Source organism: Mobula hypostoma, chromosome 23 (assembly GCF_963921235.1).
Source record: "Mobula hypostoma chromosome 23, sMobHyp1.1, whole genome shotgun sequence".
In the NCBI taxonomy this organism is placed as follows: domain Eukaryota; kingdom Metazoa; phylum Chordata; class Chondrichthyes; order Myliobatiformes; family Myliobatidae; genus Mobula; species Mobula hypostoma.
Window position 1 is genome coordinate 15,763,172 of NC_086119.1, and position 26,091 is coordinate 15,789,262.

Consider the following 26,091-nt stretch of genomic DNA (forward strand, 5'->3'; position numbering starts at 1 on the left):
TTTTGTGCGTGTATTGTTCAATTCAGTGGCCTGATGGTAACCCCCAACCCACAGCACTCTCCTCACTGATTTGATATGACACAAACAAAGCATTTCACTGTACGGTTCACTGTTTCAATGTTCATGTGACAATTAAAGCTAATCTTTAAATCTTTAACCAAGCAACTACTGGATTCCCCAAGGTCCTTCACAAAGGAAACTCACTGTCCTTTCTGAGCTTTGCTGAGATCTGACTCCCAAACCAACAATACAATTGATTCCTATCTCCCCACTCACTTCAGGGAATAATGGCAATGCCAACAACCTCCCCAATCCATGAATAGACAATTGCTTTTGTTTTTAATCAACTGATTAAGATATTAAGCCAAGGTCCTTGAGCTAGATGTTAAGAATTCCTAGAGAAATTTTGAGAGACTTTGAGACTTTTTTTTACCGTGCCATGGTCTGTTCTTTATCAAATTACGGTATTGCTTTGCACTGTTGTATGTATATGTTATAATTATGTGTTTTTTTTCAGTTTTTCAGTCTTGGTTTGTCTTGTGTTTCTCTGATATCATTCTGGAGGAACATTGTATCATTTCTTAATGCATGCATTACTAAATGACAATAAAAGAGGACATTGCTCATTGTTAAAAAAAATTAAACAAACTTTGACTTCACCTTGCTCATCGAACTCCCCTGAGTAATCCTTCAATCACCGTGGCTGCTCTTGGTTCAGGATAGGTGCTTGTTTGGAAAGGTTATGGGGAGAAGGCAAGGGAATGGGGTTGAAAGGAAAAATAAATCAGCCATGATGGAATGACAGAGCAGATTAGATGGGCTGAATGGCCTAATTCTGCTCCTATGCCTTATGGTCATATGGTCTAAGAGCAGAGGAGTTATTCTTGGTGTTCAGACCAATAGTTCTATTCTCAAACAACATCAACAAAATTAGATTGTCTGCTAACAATTATCATCAGTAATGGGGATTGTGTTTCTCAAGCAGAAGCCCTCAGGTCCCGTATGCTTCACAGAGCAGCAACAACTCCATTACAGCTATTGGCAGTAGACCAGTGAATAAACTGTTTAAAATCATTAACCCCGTTAATATTTCAAATGGAAAGTGAAAGCCTTTGCTTTTTTTTTAGGTATGTGAAGGAAGGAAAATTCAAAATGGAAGAAAGGACACTCACAGCTTTCAACTGGCTGTACACTCCCTACCAACACCGTATCATTAGCAGGGCTGACCTGGAGGCCCCCAGCAGGTAGGAAAGGAGGCAAAAGACCTTGTCTTTTTATAGTTCATTTTGTTTTCTTTGGATAGCTCAGAGTCCATGGACTACGCAGAGGCCACTTTCTTAGGTACTTCTTGCACCCAATGAAGTGGTCGCTGAATATATGTCTGTGGTCTTCTGCCGCTGTAGCCCATCCACTTGTGTGTTCACAGGTGCTCTTCTGCACACCACCGTTGTAACGTGTGGTTATTTGAGTTATTGTTGCCTTCTTGTTGACTTGAACCATTCTGGCCATTCTTTTCTGATCTCTCATTAACAAGGCATTTTTGCCTTCAGAACTGCCACTATTTGTTTTTCACACCATTCTTTTAAACTCTACAGACTATTGTGCTTGAAAATGCCAGAAAATCAGCAGTTTCTGAGATACTCAAACCACCCCATCTGGCACCAACGATCATCCCATGACCAAAGTCATTTAGATTGCACTTCAGCTCAACTTGAAGTACATTTATTATCAACGAATGTATAAATTATACAACCTTGAGATTTGTTTGCTTGCAGGTAGCCACAAAGCAAGAAACCCAAACAAACCCAATTTTAAAAAAAGAATAAAAATAAAAATAACAGACCAACACCTGATGTGCACTGAGTTTACGTTCACGTCAAGTCCATGGGCAAAGGCATTGCAGGAGTTTGGGGGGACTTCCATAGGTCAGGGGATTGACAAGGAGGACACTGCAGCGCACAGTTCCAAATGCAGAAAGCGGGGAATTTCTGTCCACCTGTTCTGGGAGTGAAGCAAAGCTGAGGGAGGCTGTTTGGCCTCTTAAGTTTTTTGATAGAATCATCCAGTTAATCCCACTGTAAGGATTCACAAATAAAATGATATGAGGTGTTTCATGTTTAAGAAAAACTGTAACAACTCATTTATTGTATATCAAAAGCTGAACACAAAATGTGGTAACCGAACTTCACGTAATTATGTCATTATGTCAGACCAGCCTCTTAAAGTGAACCCCAACTCACTGTCGGAGGTTGTGAATTATGTGTTTCCAACAATTACATGATCCTATACCTCATGACTTGTAATTGTCTTTGCTATTTTTTAAATATACCTATATTCTCCTTCCTGCTATTTTGATCTAAACAACTCTATGCAAAATCAAACCAAAAAAACACCCTTCTTCTTACCCAGAACCTGCAACACTAACTGTTTCTCTTTCCGCAGATGCTGCCTGACCTCCTGGGTGTTTTCCAGTATTTTCTGTTTTCACTTCTCACCTGCTAATGGTCTTAAATGTGCGTTCTCCACAAATGGTTTCTTCCCATTCACTCTTCAGGAATCATTCACAATTTTGAGCACCACCACACAAAAGTAACAATTGAACACAGAACCTAGAACAGTACAGAACAATACAGGCCCTTCAGTCCACAAATAAGCTAATTGCTTTGTGAGCTACCTCAACTCACTGACTATTTTTATCACAATATTAACAACACTTTGAGATACACTGAAAGGGATGGGAAAGGTGCTATAGAAATGCAAGTCTTTCTTTCAATGGGTTTTGCATTCTGGCTGTTAATTTTCTCTTGTCTCTGTAATTAAAAAGTTCAAGAAATATCAGGGTGCGACGTTGATTCAAGATTCAAGATTGTTTAATGTCATTTCCAGTACACAAGTGTAAAAAGAGAACAAAATCATTACTACTTCAGATCTGATACTGCACAAAGAAAAAACATGATAAAGAACACAATAATTAAAACACACAATAAATTTGATTACGAGATAAATTATGTACATAGATTATAATGTCCATAAGGTGACACTAGGCACAGGTGGACAGGAAATGATAAAGTAGTGGCAGTGGGTGGTGTGGTGGGGTGGGTTAGTGGGTGGAGGTGTTGATTAGCATTACTGCTTGACGAAAGTAGCTGTTTTTAAGTCTGGTGGTCGGGGCATGGATACTATGTGGCCTCTCTCAGATGGGAGTGAACAAACAGCCCATGAGCAGGGTGGGTGGGATCCTTCATGATGTTATTGGCCCTTTCCCGGCACCTTTCTGTATATATGTCCTTGATGGTGAGCAAGCTGGTGCCGGTGATGCATCGGAGAGCACTTACTGCAAATCAAAGTCCAACGTCGTTCCAAGTAAACTTATTATCAAAATACATATACTGTATGTCACCATATTCTACCTTGAGGTCCATTTCATGCAGGCATTCACAGTAGAACAAAGAAATACAATGGAATCAATGAAAAACCACAAAGACTGACAAACAACCATTGCTGAAAAGAAGTCAAGCTGTTCAAATAGAAAAGCATTAATTAGCTAATAAGTGCTTGATTGATTAATTAATTAATACATACTGGGAACATCAGTTGCAGAATCTTTGAAAGTGAGTCCATAGGTTGTGGAATCAGTTCAGTGTTGAGATGAATAGAATAAGAACATAAGAAATAGGAGCAGGAGTCGGCCATCTGGGCCGTCGAGCCTGCTGTGCCATTCAATAAGATCATGGCTGATCTGAAAATGGACTCAACTCCACCTACCTGCCTTTTCCCCATAACCCTTAATTCCCCTACTATGCAAAAATCTGTCCAACTTTGTTTTAAATATATTTACTAAGGTAGCCTCCACTGTACATATTCACCAGCCTCTGGGAAAAGCAGTTCCTCGTCATCTCCATCCTAAATCTACTCCCCCGAATCTTGAGGCTGTGTCTATGGCTAGGTGAGTGAAGTTATCCACGCTGATTCAACACTCAGCAGGTTAGGTATAATTGCAGAAAGAGAAATAGAGTAAATATAGTTTTAAAATAGAGTTTTAAATCAGCTTTAGAACATTTATAATGTTGTTTGTTTAAGCTTATCACCTGGGACTCAGAGGAACCCTTGTTATAATTCAGCACCTAAATCAGAATTCCTGCCGCACATTTATTGTGCTGCATGGGATCCAGCGTAAAACATGGCAACAGTGAGAAGAGAGCATGGCCTGGACGGTGACAGTCCTTGATGACAGATGGAACATACACTCCCTACCAGCAATTTTATATCCATTGGATACCAAGAGAAGGTGCATTTATCTACAGTAGTCTATGTAACTGTGTCTCAGTTTAACAACTCTTCTTAGAGTTCAACATTCCCCAAGTACTGTGATGGCCAGCCAACGTTACTTGCTTAGGGGTCTATCCCACAACCTCATGATTCACACGATGCTGCTGCCTGTTAATAGGAAATAACAAAGTAATAGTGGATATCATTAGACTGGATTCTCCTTATATGTACAGGAGCAGCAAGAAGAGACCTTTCACCTCAGTCCTGGCTGATTCCATGTTAGGCAGTATCTATGGAGGGGAATAACCAGCTGAAGTTTTGGGTTGAGATCTCTCGAAACATCGACTGTTTACTCCCTTTCATTGTGGCTGAGTTCCTCCAACATTTTGAGAGTGTGTGAGTGGCTCAAAATTTTCAACATCATCAGAATCCCTTGTGTTCATGTGCCCCATATTAATTATCCATTCTTATGGCTCATTCGGGCTCCAGGTTCCAAGTACTAACTCTTCTCCAATGTTTCATAGCATTGGAAACCAAACCGTTCCAGCATTCACTGCCGACAATGAGAGATTTTTATTCTTTTCAGGTCAAAGTGCTCTGGGGTTTCAGGTGATCGGCCTCTGAAGAGGGGAAGGGGTGGGGAGGGGGAACACCTCAGGTTTGCCGGGTGCTTGGGCGGGGTCTGCTAACAGCAGATGGGCACCTTGCCATGAATCACAGCTGGTGAAAGACTGAGTTCTGGGCAGGAAAGCGAGTGTCAGCCTTGCAATAAATGTTGACTTGAGAAATTAGGCTTCATACCTGAAGCTAGGATGTAATTTCTTTAATGAATATAATTAAGCCTTTCCATTGTCAGCTTTGAGATGAAAATAAAGTGCCTGACAGTTTATTTTACACTTGGTCCTTTGTGTTTATTTTCTAATGAAGCACGTCTTTACTTTTCCTTGCTGTCATGAATTTATCCTTCCCACTGTGTCCTGTCATAAGTAAGACAGGGAGTCCAATTCAGGTGCTCCTCTGGGTCCCAGCTTACAAGCTTAAACAAACAACATTAAAAATGTTCTAAAGCTGATTTAAAACTCTCCTGATCATATTAACGAGAAAATCTGCAGATGCTAGAAATCCAATCGACACACACAGAATGCTGGAAGAACTCAGCAGGCCAGGCAGTATCTATGGAAAAGACTAAACAGTTGACATCTCAGGCCGAAACCCTTCATCAGAACTAATATTAACTCTATTTCTCTTTTTACAGATAATACCCAACCTGCTGAGTGTTTCCAGCACTTTCTGTTTTTATTGCGCGTTTCCAGAATTTTTATTTTTCCTTTTCAATAGATCAATAGTTCCGTTTCATATCTGAGAAATCTATACAATATACATCCTGAAACTCTTTTTCTTCACAGACATCTATGAAAACAGAAGAGTGCCCTAAAGAATGTGTGATGGTTAAAACATTAGAACCTCAAAGTCCCCCTCCCACTCCACCCTCCCACGCACCAGCAGTAGCAAAGCAATGGCCCTCCCCCACCCACTTCTGCAAAAAAGCATCAGCATCCTTCGCCCACCAAGCATGCAAAAACAGAGCCCCCAAAAAAGACCATGATCTGCAGTACGACAAAAGACTAATCATTCACCTGACATTTTGACAGACCACAGGTTCTCTCTCTCCCTAATAAAGGGAAAAAAGAGGTGTCCCCTTTCATAGTGAGAGGGGAGACAAAACAAAACAACTCGCTGATCGTACAGTGTTAAAAGTCTGTCACGCTATTGTTTTTCCGAGTCCTGTGACCCGAGAATCGGCAACAATCTCTCACCCACCAAAGAGATAAAGAGAGAGCACGACTTGCCGAGTTTTTGATCATATATTCGCTTTAGTGTCTTGACCATTAATGTAGATAGTCCTTTAGAATTAGTGTGCTGGTTGCAATGCTTAAACTGGGTCACTTCCACAATTGTTGCAGGCTCCTTGTAGTAACTAAGCTATTTCCAAATGAAGGGTCTTGAACCAAAACGTCCACTGTTCATTTCCCTCCACAGATCCTGACTGACCTGCTGAGTTTCTCTGTTGCTGCTCCAGATTCCAACACCAGCAGTCTTTTGTGTCTCCATGATTACTCTGTTGATTGGTTACAAGGATGTTGCCTGGATTGGAGGGAGTACCTTATGAGAATAGGTTGAGTGTGCTTGGCCTTTTCTCCTTGTAGCGACAGAGGATGAGAGGTGATCTGATAGAGGTGCGACGGGGATGGGAGTCATTATGGAGCTTATGTAAAAAAGACCAAGGCGGTGTGATGTTGGAGAGGGAGGTTGTGCAAATTTCAGATGCTGCACTGTGGGGATTAGAGGACAAAGATGCAAAATGAAATGCCCCATCATCAAGGAACCAGGAGCTCCACTGCCACTTCCCTTTCCAACAGATAGATAGACACTGTGAGGAGTTTACTTTCCATATTATCTGTGGACAGTCAATATCAGTTCGTTCCCCAAGGTCCTGTAAATGTTTGAAGACGTCACATCAATGACCTCTGTCAGTAGCCGCACTTCTAACCTGAGCCGATGCTCGCACCCACCTCTCACCCATTGATAACCTCCAATATCAGGACAAATACCCGTGATCCATTTACCAATAAACACCCTCACATGCTTAACACCGTTAAAATGGTTACAGAGGTTCGGATGACTGAAGCTGCAGTCCAGACTGAAAAGGTTAGGTTGCTGGGGACGGAGGCCAGGGATGGTGCTGATTCAGCCCGCTGCTCAGCGAGCTTTACTCCTCTCTGCGCTGAACTGAGGCTGTGGTCTGCAACGAACAGTCTCCTCCATCGGCTGCAGTGATAACCGGCTTCAAGGCTGTGGACTCAGTTCCGTGAACTTCCGTTCTGAATGTTATTTGCTTATTTTTATTGCTTGCACAATTTGTTGTTTTTTTGGGTGTTTGACGGTCTTCTTTCTCATTAATGGCTTCTATTGGCTTTCTTTGTTTTGTGGCTGCCAGTAAAGAGACAAATCTCAAGGTTGTACATATATGGTATGCATAATAAATATACTCTGAGCCTTTGAACTTTGAAGATTCATGACCACAGTTTGAACACTCTACCACTATCTGCATAACTCCCTTGCATGAGTAAATGCTACATTACTGGAAGCTGGGGGATCAGGCCTAACCCACTGGAGGACACAATTCGCACTGATACTGAACTAGCCTCTGTGGCAACACAAGGAAACTAGAACCTGGAGCGGCAAATGAACTGCTGGAGGAACTCAGGGATGAGCAGAAGGAAAGGAGGTGTCACCATTTTGGGTTGAAATCATGCACCAGGACTGAGAATGGAGAGGGAGGAGAGTCAAAATTCAAAGTAAATGTATTATTAAAGCAGCGGTTGGTGTCTGTCTTTCTTGAAGGACAATGTGTGTTCATGATCATCATCATAAGCCTGGGCGGAAGATATGGAGATGCTGAGATGCCCAGTTGTCAAGATCCCCCTCTCGGCCTCACCAGTTTAGTCCAAAGGAAAGCTTATGAAGCAATACGCAAACACGAGGAAATCTGCAGATGCTGGAAATTCAAGCAACACACATAAAAGCTGATGGTGAACGCAGCAGGCCAGGCAGCATCTCTAGCAAGAGGGACAGTCAACGTTTCGGGCCGAGACCCTTCGTCAGGACTAACTGAAAGAGCAGCTAGTAAGAGATTTGGAAGTGGTGGGGGGAGATCCGAAATGATAGGAGATGACAGGAGGGGGAGGGATGGAGTCAAGAGCTGGACAGTTGATTGGCAAAAGGGATATGAGAGGATCATAGGACGGGAGGCCTAGGGAGAAAGAAAGAGGGAGGGGGAAGTCCAGAGGATGGGCAAGGCTGTAGCTGCAGCATCTTCCTATAGGTGCTGCCTGGCCTGCTGCATTCACCAGCAACTTTTATGAAGCAATACATTTGGCACCAGCTTGGCTGCAAGAGCTGCCAGAAGGATATTCAATGACATCCAGCTGTAGAGGCTCCACTCCGGATTTGTTGTCTGAGTTTACTCCCGTAGCCTTCATCTCTCCCGAGGATGCCCGCAAGACAGTGGGGCTATTTACTCGTAGCTGGGGATCTGGTTCATGAGCACCAGGGCGTGTTCCCACACTGGTGGGCCTGTGTGCTACGTGTGCAGGGGCCAGACCTCCTCCCCGTCCTCTGTAGTTCAGCCCGAGTCTGAAAGGAGTTCAGTTCCCGTGTGTCGCCAGCGAGGAGGCACTACATGAGGCTTGCTGTTGGAGAGGCTGTGTACTGGCAGGGAGAAGCTTACACACTCAGCTCGCCTTTTCGCGAGACTGTTAGCCAGCGGTGGAAGCTGAATGTGAGAGCGACAAGCACCACCCACTACACTAGATATGTCCCAAGAACCATTATCAAAGTACATATACCATATGCCACCATATACTACTCTGAGAATTATTTTCTTGCGGGCATTCACAGTAGAACAAAGAAATACAATAGAATCAATGAAAAACTGCACACAAAGACTGACAAACAAGTAGTGTGCAAAAGAAGGTGATAATTATAATAAGTAAGTAAACTAAACATAAAGAGGAGAAGGCAAGTGGTGAGATAGGAGACAGTCGATGATCACTGGACTGGGGAGGACTGAAGGATGAAGGACAGATGAAACCAGGTAGGAGAGGTGTTTGCGTGGAGTTGCTAGACAAAGGCAGGTAGCTGATTGGTGGAAGTGATAAAGAGAAGGGCAAGGCAGGTGGATGATTGGTGGAGGTGGACAAAGAGAAAAGCAAGGCAGGTGGATGATTGGTGGAGGTGGACAAAGAGAAAAGCAAAGGCAGGTAGAACCAAATGGGTTGGGAGAATGGTGAAGGTGGAGAGAGCTAGAAATATGAACACAAAGTCTGGATGAAGAAGTAGAAGGGTGGGTTAGTAAGTTTGCTGATGACACAAAGGTTGGGGGTGTTGTGGATCGTCTGGAGGGTTATCAGAGATTACAGCGGGACAGTGATAGATGCAGAACTGGGCTGAGAAGTGGCAGATGGAGTTCAACCCAGATAAGTGTGAAGTGGTTCATTTTGGTAGGTCCAATTTGAAGACAGAATATAATATAAATGGTAAGACTCCTGGCAGTGTAGAGATCTTGGGGTCCATGTCGATAGGACACTCAAAGCTGCTGCGCAGGTTGACAGTGTTTTTAAGAAGGCGTATGGTGTTTTGGCCTTCATCAACCATGGGATTGAGTTCAAGAGCCGTGAGGTAATGTTACAGCTATATAGGACCTTAGTCAGACCCCACTTGGAGTACTGTGTTCTGTTCTAGTCACCTCACTACAGGAAGGATGTGGATACTATAGAGAGAATGCAAAGGAGATTTACAAGGATGTTGCCTGGATTGGAGGGAGTACCTTATGAGAATAGGTTGAGTGTACTTGGCCTTTTCTCCTTGGAGCGACGGAGGATGAGAGGTGACCTGATAGAGGTGTATAAGACGATGAGAGGCATTGATCTTGTGGAAAGCCAGAGGCTTTTTTTCCAAGGCTGAAATGGCTAACACGAGGGAGCATAGTTTTAAGGTGCTTGGAAATAGGTACCGAGGGGATGTCAGGGGTAAGTTTTTCACACGGAGTGGCGGGTGCGTGGAATGCACTGCTGGTGGCAGTGGTTGAAGTGCATACAATAGGGTCTTTTAAGAGCCTCTTAGATAGGTACATGGAGCTTAGAAAAATAGAGGGCTATGCGCTAGGGAAATTCTAGGCAGTCTCTAGAGTAGGTTACATGGTCAGCATAACATTGTGGGCTGAAGGGCCTGTAATGTGCTGTAGATTTCTATGTTCTATGTCTACAAGTGGTGGAATCCAGTAAGTAAGGAAGCTGATAATAGAAGCCACTGGGCAAATGAAAACAGATTGGGTACAGTGAGGATGGGTAAAATGTGGTGGCTCAGATCAAGTTTGTGGCCAATGGCAAGTCAGCATCTACATCGCAAGTTGTGCGGCAGTGTGGTGTTGTAACACACGAAGCAATGGAGGGATTCAGCAGGTCCGGCTGCACCTATGGAGCCGATGAACAGTTGATGTTTTGAGTTGAGATCCTTCATCTCAACTGGTACTTGTTGCATGTTTGTGCAAACTGGAGTATCAGCGGTTAGTCACGATGGCTCAAAGGTCGATGGAGTAAGAGAATGGCTCAGAACAAAGGCACCATTGCTGTTACCTAATACTCGGTAACGACCTGCAAGGTCAATGTGGTCACCCGGCAGCAGAACTTTATCGTTCCCCATAGATACAAAAGCTGGCAAAACAATGCATGTGAGAACAGATTATAGCCATTCTCCTGCATGTTTTCTCACTCTCCAGTTTTATAAAGGGTCACTGGGCAGAAACGCTAGCTATGTTTCTCTCTCCACATCAGTGATAGAAAATTATTGGAGCAAATTGCTCTCAAGTCATTCCCACAAAATACTGTTTATTAAAGTAGGCAGTGCAGAATTAAAGAATAGAGTCGTGGAACTGCTACAGGACAGAGCCTGGTGTGTACCTGTAGCTACTAGGGTAGTCTATCTGATCTGCTGGATGTCCTATGATTGTACTTCGCTCACTTTTATTCCAGAGTTCTGGTTGCTGCAGTGTTTTGATCGACTTCATTCACAGCAGCTGATTCTCAACTGAGCGACACTGTACGTTAGGGTTTCCCAGACCCCCTAGGTCCATGGCATTAAAAAAAAATGCTTGGGAACCCCTGCTGTACAGGCAATGCCATAAAACATAACCAGATGTTATCACCTCCCAGATTCTCACCTCATTCCCCTTCCCCACCCACACACCTTCCCTCTCACCTGGCTTCACTTATCACCTGCCAGCTTGTACTCCTTCCTCTCCTCCCACCTTCTTATTCTGGCTCCTTCCCTCTTCCTTTCCAGTCCTGATGAAGGGTCTCTGCCCAAAACGTTGACTATTTATTCATTTCCACAGATGCTGCCTGGCCAGCTGAGTTCCTACACCGTTTTGTGCATGTTGCTCCAAATTTCCTGCATTTGCAGAATATCCTGTGATTATGATTTGCAGCCTCCAAGTAATACCTTCCCTAGCAGCTCCAGATACACACAGCGCTGTCCCATAATAGTTCCCACGATTCTCTTCTTTAATTCAACTCTGTGCACACTAATAGATCTTGTCAGATTGATTTGAGTTCAATTTGCTTCCTTCACTGGTCAATGGTACAGAGTTGAAACCTGTCCCAGCCACAATCCCTGCCCCCTCCCTCCCTCACCTGAGCCATAGCAATCAGTCGTCATTAATCCATGTAACTTGATTTAAAAAGATGATAACAGTACTTTGCATAACACAGGAACTAATTCAATTCCATGCTATTTAACTGTCATTTAAAGCAGCTTAATGCTTCCACTGTAATATCAGCTAAGGAATTTGTAATAATCATGTTACATTTCTAATTGATAACATGGCTGGTGAGTCCTTTCATCAGCCAATATAATTTCCATGAAAGCATTTCAATAAATGAAAATGACTGAAACAGACACTAAAAATATTCGGCAGAGTGATCCTCGGGATTCTCTTCTGCAGAAGACTAAAAACATTATAAAACCAAGAATATTTAGAAAAAGAAAAGTAAATGTTGAAAACACTCAAGAGGTCAGGCAGCATCTGCAGATAAAGAGTTAACACGTCAGGTCCGAGATCCTGTAGCAGTTTAACACGATCTGATTACTTACACAGGCACAATCAAGTGGCAAACATCATTCACCAAAATCTTGCTTTAAAAAACAAACTCATAATAGAAATTATACCTTACCATAAGTACAAGCTTGATCCAGTTTTAGAGTCAGAATACCACATTACGACCAATCCATTATTACAGAGGACAATCCATAATAACTGTCCGGATATAATATAACAGGATAAGCAAGCAAGAACATCTTACTTAATAGATATAGCCATTCCAAACACCCATATTAACTTACAGAAATCAATAAGTTTAAAACACCAGAAATGTGCTGAATCAAAACAGGAAATTGAAAGACATTGGAACATGAACAGGGTATGCATTGTCCCAATAGTAATATCCGCAACTGGTATCATCCCCTGGTCACCACAATGTAGCATTAAACAATTACGCCTACACAGCAATATCTACGTTAATCTCCAGAAAGCCACGATACTAAACACCACTGGAGTAGTCCAAGAGTTCCTAGCAACTGAGAAATGAGTGTACTTGGCTATCCTTGTACCTCAGGTTTTACCAGCTTGAGCTGAGAGAAAATAAACAAATAAATAAATGGATATATATAAACCCCATTTCCAGAAAAGTTGAGATATTTTCCAAAATGCAATAAAAACAAAAATCTGTGATATGTTAATTCACGTGAACCTTTATTTAACTGACAAAAGTGCAAAGAAAAGATTTTCAATAGTTTTACTGACCAATTTAATTGTATTTTGTAAACATACACAAATTTAGAATTTGATGGCTGCAACACACTCAACAAAAGTTGGGACAGAGTTAAAATAAGATTGAAAAGTGCACAGAATATTCAAGTAACACCGGTTTGGAAGACTCCACATTAAGCAGGCTAATTGGTAGCAGGTGAGGTATCATGACTGGGTATAAAAGTAGTGTCCGTCAAAGGCTCAGTCTTTGCAAGCATGGATTGGTTGTGGCTCACCCCTTTGTGCCAAAATTCGTGAGAGAATTATTAGTTCAAAAGTAACATTTCTTAGCGCAAGATTGCAGAGAATTTAGGTCTTTCAACATCTACAGTACATAATATTGTGAAAAGATTCAGAGAATTCAGAGACATCTCAGTGCCTAAAGGGCAAGGTCGGAAACCACTGTTGAATGCGCGTGATCTTCGAGCCCTCAGGTGGCACTGCCTAGGAAACCGTCATGCTACTGTGACAACTACAGCCACCTGGGCTCGGGAGTACTTCAGAAAACCATTGTCGCTCAACACAGTCCCTCGCTGCATCCAGAAATGTAACTTGAAACTGTATTACGCAAGGAGGAAGCCATACATCACCTCTATACAGAAACGCCGGCGAGTTCTCTGGGCCCGAGCTCATCTCAGATGGACCGAAAGACTGTGGAACCGTGTGCTGTGGTCAGATGAGTCCACATTTCAGCTAGTTTTCAGAAAAAAACGGGCGTCGAGTTCTCCGTGCCAAAGATGAAAACGACCATCCAGATTGTTATCGGCGAAAGGTGCAAAAGCCAGCATCTGTAATGGTATGGGGGTGCATCAGTGCCCACGGCATGGGTGAGTTGCATGTATGTGAAGGTACCATTGACTCTGAGGCGTATATTAGGATTTTAGAGAGACATATGTTGCCATCAAGGCAACGTCTCTTCCCGGGACGTCCATGCTTATTTCAGCAGGACAATGCCAGACCACATTCTGCATGGGCTACAACAGTGTGGCTTTGTAGACACAGAGTGCGTGTGCTTGACTGGCCTGCTGCCAGTCCAGATCTATCTCCTATTGAAAATGTATGGCGCAACATTAAGGGGAGAATCAGACAACGGAACCACAGACTGTTGAGCAGCTGAAGTCTTGTATCAAGCAAGAATGGACAAAATTTCCAATTGCAAATCTACTACAATTAGTATCCTCAGTTTCAAAACGATTAAAAAGTGTTATTAAAAGGAAAGGTGATGTAACACAATGGTAAACATGCCTCTATCCCAACTTTTGTTGAGTGTGTTGCAGCCATCAAATTCTAAATTTGTGTATGTTTACAAAATACAATTAAGTTAGTCAGTAAATCTATTGAAAATCTTTTATTTGTACTTTTGTCAGTTAGATAAAGGTTCACGTGAATTAACATATCACAGATTTTTGTTTTTATTGCGTTTTGGAAAATATCCCAACTTTTCTGGAAATGGGGTTTGTAGATAGATAAGTAAATAAATAAATATTTTTTAAAAAGAACCAGATGGATTTTTATAACATTCATCTAGTTGAATGTTTGAGAAGAGTGAGCACCCAGAGGAAGCACAACAAGGAGAATGTGCAAACACAATGCAGACAGTGCTTGAGACCGCGGGCGTCTGGCACTGCAAGATATTGGCTCCACTGGCTGCGCTACTGTGCTGCCAGGAGCAAGAATCTGGAGTGAGTTTTTTTTCATCAAATGAGGCCAGAAGGTCCCTGTCTCCAAGACAGAAAGTGAGATCCAAAACCAGCTAAATAAATGAAACCAAAACATTTCAAAAATATTGATTCGTTAATTAATCGCGACTTTATTTTCTACACTTATGGATTATTTGTCATTTAAGTCCTTTGTCTTTGTAGATGAATGAAGATTTGTTTTTAGTTGTTATTGATAAGCTGATGAAGGATTCCTTCATCACTTGTACACAAATACATTTATTTGTTTCATCTTCCTTCCACTTCGGATTTCACAGAGAATCACTTTCTCAACATGAAGAGTCTCAAATTGAAGAGAAGGAATGTATAATTGTGCAGTTGCTCTCACACCCTCTGCATGTCCCATAGCTTCTCACAGTGAACTATTTCTGAAGTGGGCAGATTCTTACAATGCAGCAGCCAACGAGTGCACAGAAGACTCCCCAAAACAGGGATGGGATCATTTATTGTACGGTGAAACACCATCTGAGGTTTGGATAACATTTCTATCTCATGAAAAAAACATTACCTCTAAAATCACAACCTAGTGTTTTGGACCCAAGTCTCAGGAGTGACAACATAAGAACATAAGAAACATAAGAAATTGGAGCAGGAGTCTGCCATTTGGCCTGTCGAGCCTGCTCCGCTATTCAATAAAATCGTGACTGATCTGGCCATGGACTCATCTCCACCTACCTGCCTTTTCCCCATAACCCTCAATTCCCCTACTATGCAATAATCTATCCAAACTTGTCTTAAATATACTTACTACAGTAGCCTCCACTGCTTCATTGGGCAGAGAATTCCACAGATTCACCACCCTCTGGGAGGGACAGTCCCTCCTCATCTCCATCCTAAATCTACTCCACTGAACTTTGAGGTTATGTTCCCTCGAGAGATGTCGTTCGTCATGTGCCGTGTCGTGTGTCGTGGGCAATCATGACCATAACCATGATTGTACTTGGCAAATCTTTCTACAGAAGTGGTTTGCCATTGCCTTCTTCTGGGCAGTATCTTTATAAGAGGGGTGATCCCAGCCAGTATCAATAATCTTCACAGACTATCTGCCTGGCATCAGTGGTCCCATAACCAGGACTTGTGATATGCACCAGCTGCTCGTATGACTATCCACCATCTACTGCCATGGCTTCACGTGACGCTGATCTGGGGTGGGGCTAAGCAGGTGCTACACCTTGCCCAAGGGTGACCTGCAGGCTAGCGGGGGGAAGGAGCGCCTTACACCTCCTTTGGTAGAGACGTATTGCCACCCCACCACCCAAATTAGAACTCTGAATTTTCCGAGGTTTGGATTGGGAATGGGACAGATTCAAGAAATGACTGAGATGTAGAAATACAGCATGAAAGCAGGTCCTCTGGCCCAGATTTATATTCTGATGTATTTATTTATCACAGGTACATCGAAAGATGCAGTCAAAGGTGTCTATTGCCCTATAACCAACACAGCCAAAGGATATGCCGGGGGCAGCCCGCAGGGGTTGCCACGCATCTTGGCACCAACATAGTATGTTCACTATGTTCAGCAGACCAACACAAACAACGACAACAAAACTAAGTAACACCAGCAAAACAAGCCCTTTTACTTATACACACACACACACACACACACCAACCCCAGGACAGGCTGCCTCCATTTTGGCCACCAACTCCACACTGCCCGTCAAGCACCCATTTTTACATAATCCTACCGCAATCTCTTTTAACCTCACCACATTTCAATTGACATCTTCCCCCCACCCCCCACCGGATAGTACCGATCACCTACCAGGAAATTTACGGCATCCGATTAACCGATCAAACCACAGCGTGGGAGGAAGCCGGAGCACCCAGAGAGAACCCACACAGTACAAATCCCACTCAGAAAGCATCCAGGCTTCTGGAGCAGTGAAGAAGCAGCTCTACAGCCCCTGCCCGAGTTTGAACATTTACTTCTTCAGGGCTGAGAAAGAGGGGAAAGTTTCTACCAGGCCACACACAAAACATAGGCAGTGACCTCACAGAGTCATTCACCTCCCCCGCCAAAGGTCCCAAAGCAAGTGAGATAACTTGGGGCAAAAGACTTTGGTTGTGGTAGCAGGAAGAAGGGCAGAACAACCAGTGTACTCTCACCTTCTAACGCAAAGGATGAACGTTGAATTAAAGTCAGCCTTAGTAGGTGTGAGCTGAAGATCGCAGAGATGGAAATGTCCCCTCAGGTTACTTCAGTTCTTATTGATCTAGTCGAGCATATTCCCTTGCCCCTGCCCGAGGATTAAGATCAGCTGTGCAGCAATGGCAGGTACAGTTGTCACAACCACAGATTCGGCAGCGCAGCAGATACAGCAATTGCGCTCGTGAATATGCATGTGTCAGCTAATTATTATTTCCTCGTGATAGTATTTAACTTCATTCATTCCGTTGTAGTATTTGTTGAAACTTCGACACAGCAACGCTTCGCTGCCTGCTTGCATTCCGCCTTGCCTGAGAAATTGGGCTGTCGAGCCAACTGAATCTGAAGACTAGCGGTATTCGTTTTATTCTTAGTTGTTCTTTTCAGCCGCAGTGTAGGCTTTGTTTTCCACTTGAGAGTTTTAGCTAACGGCCCTGTTTGGCCTAGCGTTTATTGTTTTCTTTTCCCTTTAACACTGTTCGAATTAAAGTCTGTGAACTATTGACCTGCTTCAGTGTCTCTCACTCCGCACTTGGGCCACATCCACACCTGGTGACAGCAGTAGTGTGGTGGGTAAGCTACTGGACTCGCAGTGATTAGCTTTACTTGTCATATGTACATCGTAACATACAGTGAAATGTTCTGTTTTACATCAATGACCAACACAGTCCAAGGATTGTGCTGGGCAGCCCATAAGTGTTGCCACATGGCAGGAGAATGTACCCACCTTTCGACTCTTTTCACCTGCCTAACACCTTCCCCGTGGGTCCCCTCCTCCTTCCCTCCCCTCTCTGAACAGATTTCTTCTTCTCCAGCCCTTAGACCTTTCCCACGTACCTGGCTTCACCTATCACCTTCCAGCAGGCCTCCCTCCCCTCCCCCCACCTTTTTATTCTGGTCTCTTCCCCCTTCCTTCTCAGTCCTGAAGAAGTTATCTTGGCCCGAAACGTCGACTGTTTATCCATTTCCGCAGATGCTGCCCGACCTGCCGAGTCGCTCCAGCATTTTGTGGGCATTTTGTGAGATAAGTTGAACAAGTAGTGCAAAAAAGAGGGGGAAGAAAGTCTTTGGAATGTGGGAGGAAACCAGAGCACCTGGAGGAAACCCACACAGTCCCAGGGAGAACGTACAAACTCCTTACAATCAGAGGCAGGAATTGAAGCTGTAATAGTGCTATGCTTCCACGCCACCATTAAATGGTAGATATTGGACATGGACATGACTTATTCAGACTGTCCTCACAAGGCAAACCCCTTACACAGTAATCAGTCCCCACTAACAGTGGAGCCTCATCAACGGAGGCTACAGATGTGGCCTTGCCAAAATTCAGTACAGTGGCAGCAAGAAATGGTTATTTAATTAAACTTTACACTCCTCCAATGTTTGCCAACAGAATTATACGCTCAAGCTAGCCTATTAATAAACTAACATTGAAAGCCTACCGATGTTACAAATAAAGCCTCTTATTTATTTATTTATTCTTGGGAAGTATAGCTAACCATGTTGTGAGCAAAGCTGTTTAATGAATTTGTTCACCTGGAAGAAGAACAAGCAAACTTCACAACCCACCAAACTGGGTTATGCCGGCTACCTGGTTCCTTGCTCCCATCATGCTCCCTTGCACTGACCTCAGGGGTCAGATCTGGTGACCTCTGCCCCATTTGCGTCAGCCGGTGATGTCTCAGGCATTCTGATACAGAGGCTCCTCCCCCAGAACACCCCTGACTGAAGTGTCAGTTCAATAAGAGAATTTAACTGTTCTTAAATGCCCCAAACATACAGGCATTAACAAACAAAACTGAAACTCAAATAAATTAATATTAAGAAATTATCAGAGTCATACAGTACCGAAACAGGCCCTTCAGCCCATCGATCTGCACCTACAATTCATCACCCTTTAATACCAATTCTAAACTAACCTTTTTTTTTAATATTCTCCCTGCATTCCCGTTAACTGCCCACAGATTCTATCACCCACTAAGGTTCCAATTAATATACCTACCCCCGTCTTTGGAGCGTGGATGGAAACGAGAGCACTCAGAGAAAAATCACGCAGTCACACAGAGAGTGGGCAGCCTCTACAAGGTCAGGGTTGTCCTCTTGTTCTGGGATCTGTGAGGTAATGGTTCTGAAGCTGCGATGCATCCTAGGATGTGCTGGGACACATCATTAGTGATGTAACCTGCGGTCATCGGGTGTTTTGGGTCTTTCAGTATCAGACACCCTTGCCCCAGCGGCCCAGCCAATGTGCTGGATTGTTTCTGGTTTTCCTTGGCATTTTCTATATTTATCACCTTGAATTTGTTGGTCTTATATTATGACTTTTTCATATTTTTTGTGTTAATCTCCTGGTCCTGTATTGCCACAAGGAACCCCTCTGTTTCTGGGGAGAGGTCTCCAACTCTGAGCCAGGCTTTCGATGCTTCCTTGTTGATATCCAGTCTGCTCAGATCATGGGGATGTCTTCCATGTAGGCTCATGTTCTCCCACTGGTTAACTTTTTCTTCAATAGTGACAATTTCTTCATTTTTCTGGGCTGTGCTCTCATTTAAGTGCAATGGTGTGTACTTATCAGAATTGCATAAGTGGAGTACTGAATCCTGTTTTCATTGATGAGAATATATCCTCAGAAGTTTTATCTGACTGTTGAGTAGATTTTTGATGTCTTTATTCCTCTTTCTCCTTCTGTCCTAGGTAGTGTTAATCTAAACACATTCAAGTGTACATTATGTTTTCTGAAATTCGTCATGTTAGTTCTTATTTTTCTTTGTAAATTTTCCAGATGGGTTTCAGACCAAGATATTACGCCAAAAGAATATGTTAATATAGGTACAGCAAAAGTGTTTATTGCCTTTGTTATATTTTTACTGTTGGGCTCTGTTTGGCAGGATTTTTTAAGCCTTGAAGTAAATTCTGTCAAAATCTTTTCCTTTATCCCACTATGATCTATTTTCTTTGCTTGTTGATATCACGGCTGTTTCATATTCATTCATCGGTTGTTTTGTATCCTGCTGCTCTGTTTTGTATTCTAGTAGTTCTGTTGCACCTTTCTTTATGTTTAATGTTTGCACTTATCTAATCTAAAGTTAATGTTTATATCTTTGGAAAATAGTTCTGCTATTTGAATTAATTGCTTTAGCTTTACTGATGAAGGAACATATAATTTCAAACTATCCATGTATAGATGGTGTGTTAAAGTATAGTTCATTTCATTGTTTCTGATTTGATACCCAATTTTTGTCTGATTCAGTAAATTAGAGAGTGGGTTTAAAGCTAGTCAGAACCATAGTGGACTTCGAGAGCCACCCTGGAAAATGCCTCGGTTTATTTTGATCTTTTTCTTTTTCCTGTGGTTGTTCTTTTTTGGTTGTTAATCAATAGTGTGATTATAGCAAGCCAATGCTCCATTAGATGTTGAAGGAACTTTACAAGTATTGGGTGTAAAAAAGGATCTAGTGCCTTCCTGATGTATATGACGAATAAACTCTTTTTGGGCTTCCAGCCAGGTACAGGTATCAATTATAACCGACATTTCGATGACAAGCTCTGTCGTCTTCTTCACGGATGATGCCTGGGCATGTCTAGTCTGGTGGTATTTATGCCCCCTCAGTCCATCCCTCCTGATTGGTTAGTTCTCATCCAATCAGGTTTCCACTCTCCCACCTTGCTTACAATTGAATTCCAGATCGGACGTAGTATTGTGTGTAGTTTATATATATTAATGGCCCAGCAGGTCTTTCAGCACAAGGGGCATTAGCTGCTTGCCGGGGATGTCCACATTTTGTCAATTAAATATCAGAAATTACTGGCTATAGAGTTGTATTGTCATACAGCACAAAAACAGGCCCTTCAGCCAGTCACCTCCATGCTGTCCTTCTTGCCCATCTACACTCAACCCATTTATCGACATTCGGACTAGATCCTCCTTTGCCTGGCCTATTAAAATGTCTCTTGGTACATGACTGGCTTCCCATTCCATGGACCCCAGGTTGGGAACCCCTGATTTAAAGGGATGTGGGTCAAATGCAGGCAAATTGGACTAGCTTAGATGGGCATTTAGGTGGGACGAGTTGGGCAGAGTGGCCTGTTTTTGTGCTATACGAGTCTTTAGCGTTTTAAGCATGGTTATTGTATCTGATTTAACCAACTCTTCTGGTAGCGCGATCCAGGCACCAACCATTCTCTGCTTTCTACCCCATTCTGTTTTTTGTCAACACCCTGTACCACAAACAGTCCTGCCCCACGCAGAATACAGACTTGTCACAATAAAATGCAGGTCTGTTCTTACAGATTTGCAGCCAGCTCTTAACAGAATCACCTTTAACCACGGGCTGTCTGGATGCATCAGAGCGGTTTCACTTCCTGCTCCATATTCCGAGGGTGGCAGTTCTGTCAGCCGTAATCTCACCTGACAGGAGCATCATGGTTTTCTTAAGGCAAGTGTCTGACATTTGCTCTATTATTGATTGATTAAGAAATCCCCCAACAAATCGTTGAAAGGAGCCTGTTCTGTTCTGCCCTGTCCTGTTCCCAATAGTAACAGCACTGAATGGGGTAGCATCTGGGTTAAAGCAGGGCAATTGTATATTTTAACCAGTTGTTACCAGCTGTGATCCCAGCGCATGTGCCTGATCCTTTCCCTGCCAATCAGAGTGGGTTCCCATTTGTATTTCTTACTAATTACAAAATTCTGCTTTGTTGCGTATGGATTCTATTGCTTCTCTCTACTTTCCTGTGGTTGTCGTGGGAAAATTCATCTCAAGGTTGTATATGGTATACCTGCTGTTGTTGTTGAGTGCTGTCAAGTCGTCATGGGGAACCTATGGATAGTGCAGTTGTCCATAGGGTTTTCGTGGCAAGATACAGAAGTAGGTCGCCAGGCCTTTCTTCTGTGCAAATACTGCTGCTGCCCAGGTTGGGGCCCGGCTGGATTCGAACTCAGGACCATCCACCTCAAAGTTCTGTGCTGATGCCATTACACCACTGATAGTGGCCCGTATCCATAGTTTGATAATAAATTTACTTTGAACTTAATAAGAAGGGTATTTTGCTGATTCCTGACTGAGTAGTAGCCTATGTTGGATTAGGGTCTAAAACTAAGGGTTCCCAACCTGGGGTCTGTGAACCTCTTGCTTAATGGTATTGTGTCCGTGGCATAAAAAGAGTTGGGAACCCCTGGTCTAACTTTACTTATGCTTGTTTGTATGTTTGTATAACCATGCGTTTATCGGTAGGTGCTCGGTAGATTTTCAGTCATTTGTAGTATAGCTGGTTCCGTGCTTCTGCAGTGTCTGCAGGCCTAAGATGACATGGCAGCGTAAATCAAGGCTGTTGTTGTTTCGCTGGCTGTTCTTATCAGGGAATATTCCCTTATCTGGCAACACACATAAAAGTTGCTGGGGAACGCAGCAGGCCAGGCAGCATCTATAGGAAAAGGTACAGTCATGTTTCCGGCCGAGACCCTTCGTCAGGACTAACTGAAAGAAGAGCTAATAAGAGATTTGGAAGTGGGAGAGGGAGAGGGAGATGCGAAATGATAGGAGAAGACAGGAGGGGGAGGGATGGAGCCAAGAGCTGGACAGGTGATTGGCAAAAGGGATATGAGAGGATCATGGGACAGGAGGCCCAGGGAGAAAGAAAAGGGGGAGGGGGGAGAAAAGCCCAGAGGATGGGCAAGGGGTATAGTGAGAGGGACAGAGGGAGAAAAAGGAGAGAGAGAAAAAGAATGTGTGTATATAAATAATTAATGGATGGGGTACGAGGGGGAGGTATAAATAAATAACGGATATTCCCTTATCTGTCCAGCTTGAGTCAGTTTTCAGTATAAGGAAAGACCAGGGGGGGATTCTTTGTTAGAATGGGTTGATTACAGTTAGGGTTGGCTCTCTGATGTTGTGCAACTGGGCTCACTGTGCTCTGCCAGCCTTTCTTTGTTACGAACATCTAATAAAACCGCTGCAACCACAAGGGGCAGCACAGTAGTGCAGTGGATAGCGCAATGCTTAGAGCAGCTAGCGGGAAGATCGGGGTTCAGTTCTCACTGCTGCCTGTAAGGGGTTCGTACGTTCGCCCCGTGACTGCGTGGGGTTTTCCCTGGGTGTTCCAGTTTCCTCCCCCATTCCAAAGACATATGGTTAGGACTAGTGAGTTGTGGGCATGCTGGCAGGCTATGCTGGGGACACTTGCACAATCCTCACTGATCAGATTTGGTGCAAACAGTGCATCTTCACGGTATGTTTCCACAAACAAAGCTAACCTTTAATCTAATCTAAATCTGAGCCTCATTCTTGACTTCTGGAGATCCTGCTGGACAATATCATTGCCAGATCTAACCTCCCAACGTCCTCAGAGTGTGCTTAAGTTAACGATTGCCTCAGTTGTGACTGGTGGTGCTCTTACAGGAGGTGCTGTTATTTGATGAACAGGAATCATTTCCACTCTCTCATTGTGGAGGGCCTGGGAACAAGAGAAGAATTTCCTCAGGATAATGCCATGTTTCTGAGAAGCAGGATGACCCCTGAGTGAATCCACCCTCTCAGACCTTTCCAGTGACTGGCGGTGACAAGACTATAGCGACTTCACTTGCCCTCCAATTACAATAGCTAAGCACAGACACTACAGCCACGTACACTCAGTGGCCACTTTATTAGGGACACCTGCTTGTTCATGCAAATATCCAATCATGTGGCAGCAACTCAATGCAAAAATAGCACACAGGCATGGTCAAGAGGTTCAGTTGTTGTTCAGACCAAACATCAGAATGGGGAAGAAATGTGATCTAAGTGACTTTGACCATGGAGTGATTGTTGGTGCCAGACGGGGTGGTCCGAGTATCTCAGAAACTGCCAATTTCCTGGGATTTTCACTCACAACAGTCTCTAGAGTTTACAGAGAATGGCGTGAGAAACAAAAAGAAACATCCAGTGAGCAGCAGTTCTGTGGGCAAAAGTGCCTTGCTAATGACAGAGGTCAGAGGAGAATGGCCAGACTGGTTCAAGCTAACAGGAAGATGACAGTAATTCAAATAACAGTAATGTACAACACACCGAACCTTGAGGTGGATGGGCTACAGCAGCAGACCGGAACATACACCCAGCAGCCACTTTATTAGGTATAGGGGGTATTTAATAAAGTGGCCACTGAGCGAAAGTTCCAGGGTTACAATAGAAAATGCCTGTGTTTGCTTCAAGATGAGATTCCATAGGCTGCATCTTGACATTTGTCCAGGTGTAATAACATTTAAAAGGCACTTAAACGGGTACATGAATAGGAAAAGGTCAGATCGTGTCTCCTTGTGTCTCATCCTGTCTCCTCATGTCTCGTCTTGTCTTACCCTCATTGCATCTCCTTGTGTCTCATCTTCTCTTGTCTTGTCTCATCTTGTTTCATTGTGCGTTCTTGTGTCTCCGTGTTTTGTCTTGACTCCTTGTGTCTCCTTGTGATTTGTTCTGTCTCATTGAGTGTCCTAGTGTCTCCTCCTGTCTCATTGTGTGTCCTCGTGTCTCATCGTGTCTAATCTTGTCTCATTGTGTCTCCTCGTGTCTCATTTTGTCTCATCTTCACAAAATGTTGAAGGCTTTTTGGATAAATTAGACTGGGGAACTTGTTTCCAAAGTGAGTGAGGCTGTTTTGCAGAAGGTAGGAAATGAGTGAGTGCCGTAACGAGCAAACTGTTGTAATCTGGAAAGTAGCTTCTGAGAGGATGTTGGTAGCAAGTTCAGCTGAAAGGAACTGGATAAGTATTCAAAGGGAGAGAAACTGCCTGACAGAGTGGAAGGGGCAGAGCAGTAAGGTTATGTGGGCTTCATTAAAGAACAGTTACCAGCATGTGGACTGAATGGCCTCGTTCTGTTGTCTTTATTCCTCTCCGTAGGTGCTGAGTTCCTCCACCATTTTGTGTGTGTTGCTCCTGACTTCCAACATCTGCAGAATCTCTTGTGTTTCTGACCGACTTCTTTCTATTCTATGACTCTACAATGGTGTGCTTGATGGGCTTGTGGTCCTGAAGGGATATTTGAGAATTTTGTACTTACTCACAATGAAAACGTTATAATGAGTTGATTTACTTACTACCCGTTACACCGCTGGTGTTAGGGCAGCAATGTATTGGGCTGTCGGTCCTGAGCCACATTCCATCACACACAGATGTAGAAGGATTCTTCATTGCTGTTGCCGTAACAATTGTTGTTTTACCAGTCAAGGTTGTTAGCCCTGAGTTGAACCTTCGAACCTAGAGAACCAGTGGACCACTCTTAGTCTGACCTCTACCCTTTGACTTGTTCAGCATCGGTGACCCTACCAAGAACCAAAGCACAAGGCCCTGACTCCAGCCAACACAGATTTCCAGGTCATTGAGACACACAAGCCTCCAAACCCTACAACAAGGTTGTGGTCCTCTTGGAGGATAACAAATTGAATTGTAGATTATTTATACCAGTTAACAGTATAAGAATCCACATTTAAGATAACTAATGAAAATAATGAAGAAACTCTTGTTAAATTAGAGAATTCTCCATCACAGATCATTGTTGAATCAGTATATAAAAATCCTTTCAAAGCTGCTTGTTCCTTGAAAAATATTAATGAATCTAGTGAGTGGAAAATATGTTGGTGTTGTGAGGAATTTATGGCGTAAGTGGACTGTTGGTGCCATAAATCTGCAGAGAATTTTATACATTTGATTTGTTTCATCCATTTATTCCTGTGTTTCTTCATAAAGTAGCCTTTTATTTCTCCAGGGCAACTGAGATCAGACAGGAGTGAAATGTTCACAATGCTGCCTGACACGCTCTCTCCCCTTCTTTAATCGAGCTGATCGAAAGTGACAGTTGCAAAGGACTCTGCTATGCATCAGCTCCTGACTGCCTGGCTTAGATGGAGAACTTCCAAGATTCCTGGCAGGAAGTTCTGACCTTGAGGTGTTCCTTAGCAGAGAAGGCAGGAGCGTAACCGATTGGACAGATGGCTGAGGGCAGAAAGTGAACCTTTCAGTTGTGAAGATCAGTGTAAGCCGTGGGGTCAATGTGTGGGAATTACTGTAGATGTGATCAAAATTCAGATGGGGAATGTGTTCAATTCTTCACTGAACAGTTCAAGACTATTGATACAGTTTCTATTGATGAGCTTGTAACCTTGTGACTGGATAAAACTGGGTTTTGGATGAATAAAATCGGCAGAGCAGAGAAGCAGATCTCTCAGGTAAGAGCATTATTGCCATCTGGTCTGGCGATGAGTAACACATGGAAGCAGCTGGTTTTGATAAATGTACTTTGGCAAGAAGAACTACGTTGGGTGATGGGCTGTTTGGCGGGAGGGAAGCTGCTGGGGCGGTGGGGTTGGCAATCTTCAGTGCAGGGAAGGGTGGTGTTCGGCTTTGTGGTGGAATGGGCTGTGAAATTTAACAGATCTGCTGGCACCTGCAGATCTGTAGCCAGGTGAGGGATTCAGCCTTTGTGCAGGGACAGATTGTGAGAGACTGTAAGGTACTGGAGCAGAATTAGGCCATTTGGCCCATCAAATTTGCTCCAACA

At 43.4% G+C, this 26,091-nt stretch overlaps 1 protein-coding gene across 3 annotated transcripts in view; it reads left to right on the forward strand.

Annotated features, from left to right (window-relative positions):
* The window catches only part of LOC134337121 (rap1 GTPase-activating protein 2-like), a 502,203-nt gene that overhangs the window by 47,110 nt on the left and 429,002 nt on the right, over positions 1-26,091 (forward strand). For all 3 annotated transcript variants that reach the window (XM_063031978.1, XM_063031979.1, XM_063031980.1), the window contains exon 2: positions 1,128-1,244. In XM_063031978.1, coding sequence (XP_062888048.1) covers positions 1,128-1,244 — 117 coding nt within the window. The remainder of the gene's footprint in view (positions 1-1,127; positions 1,245-26,091) is intronic.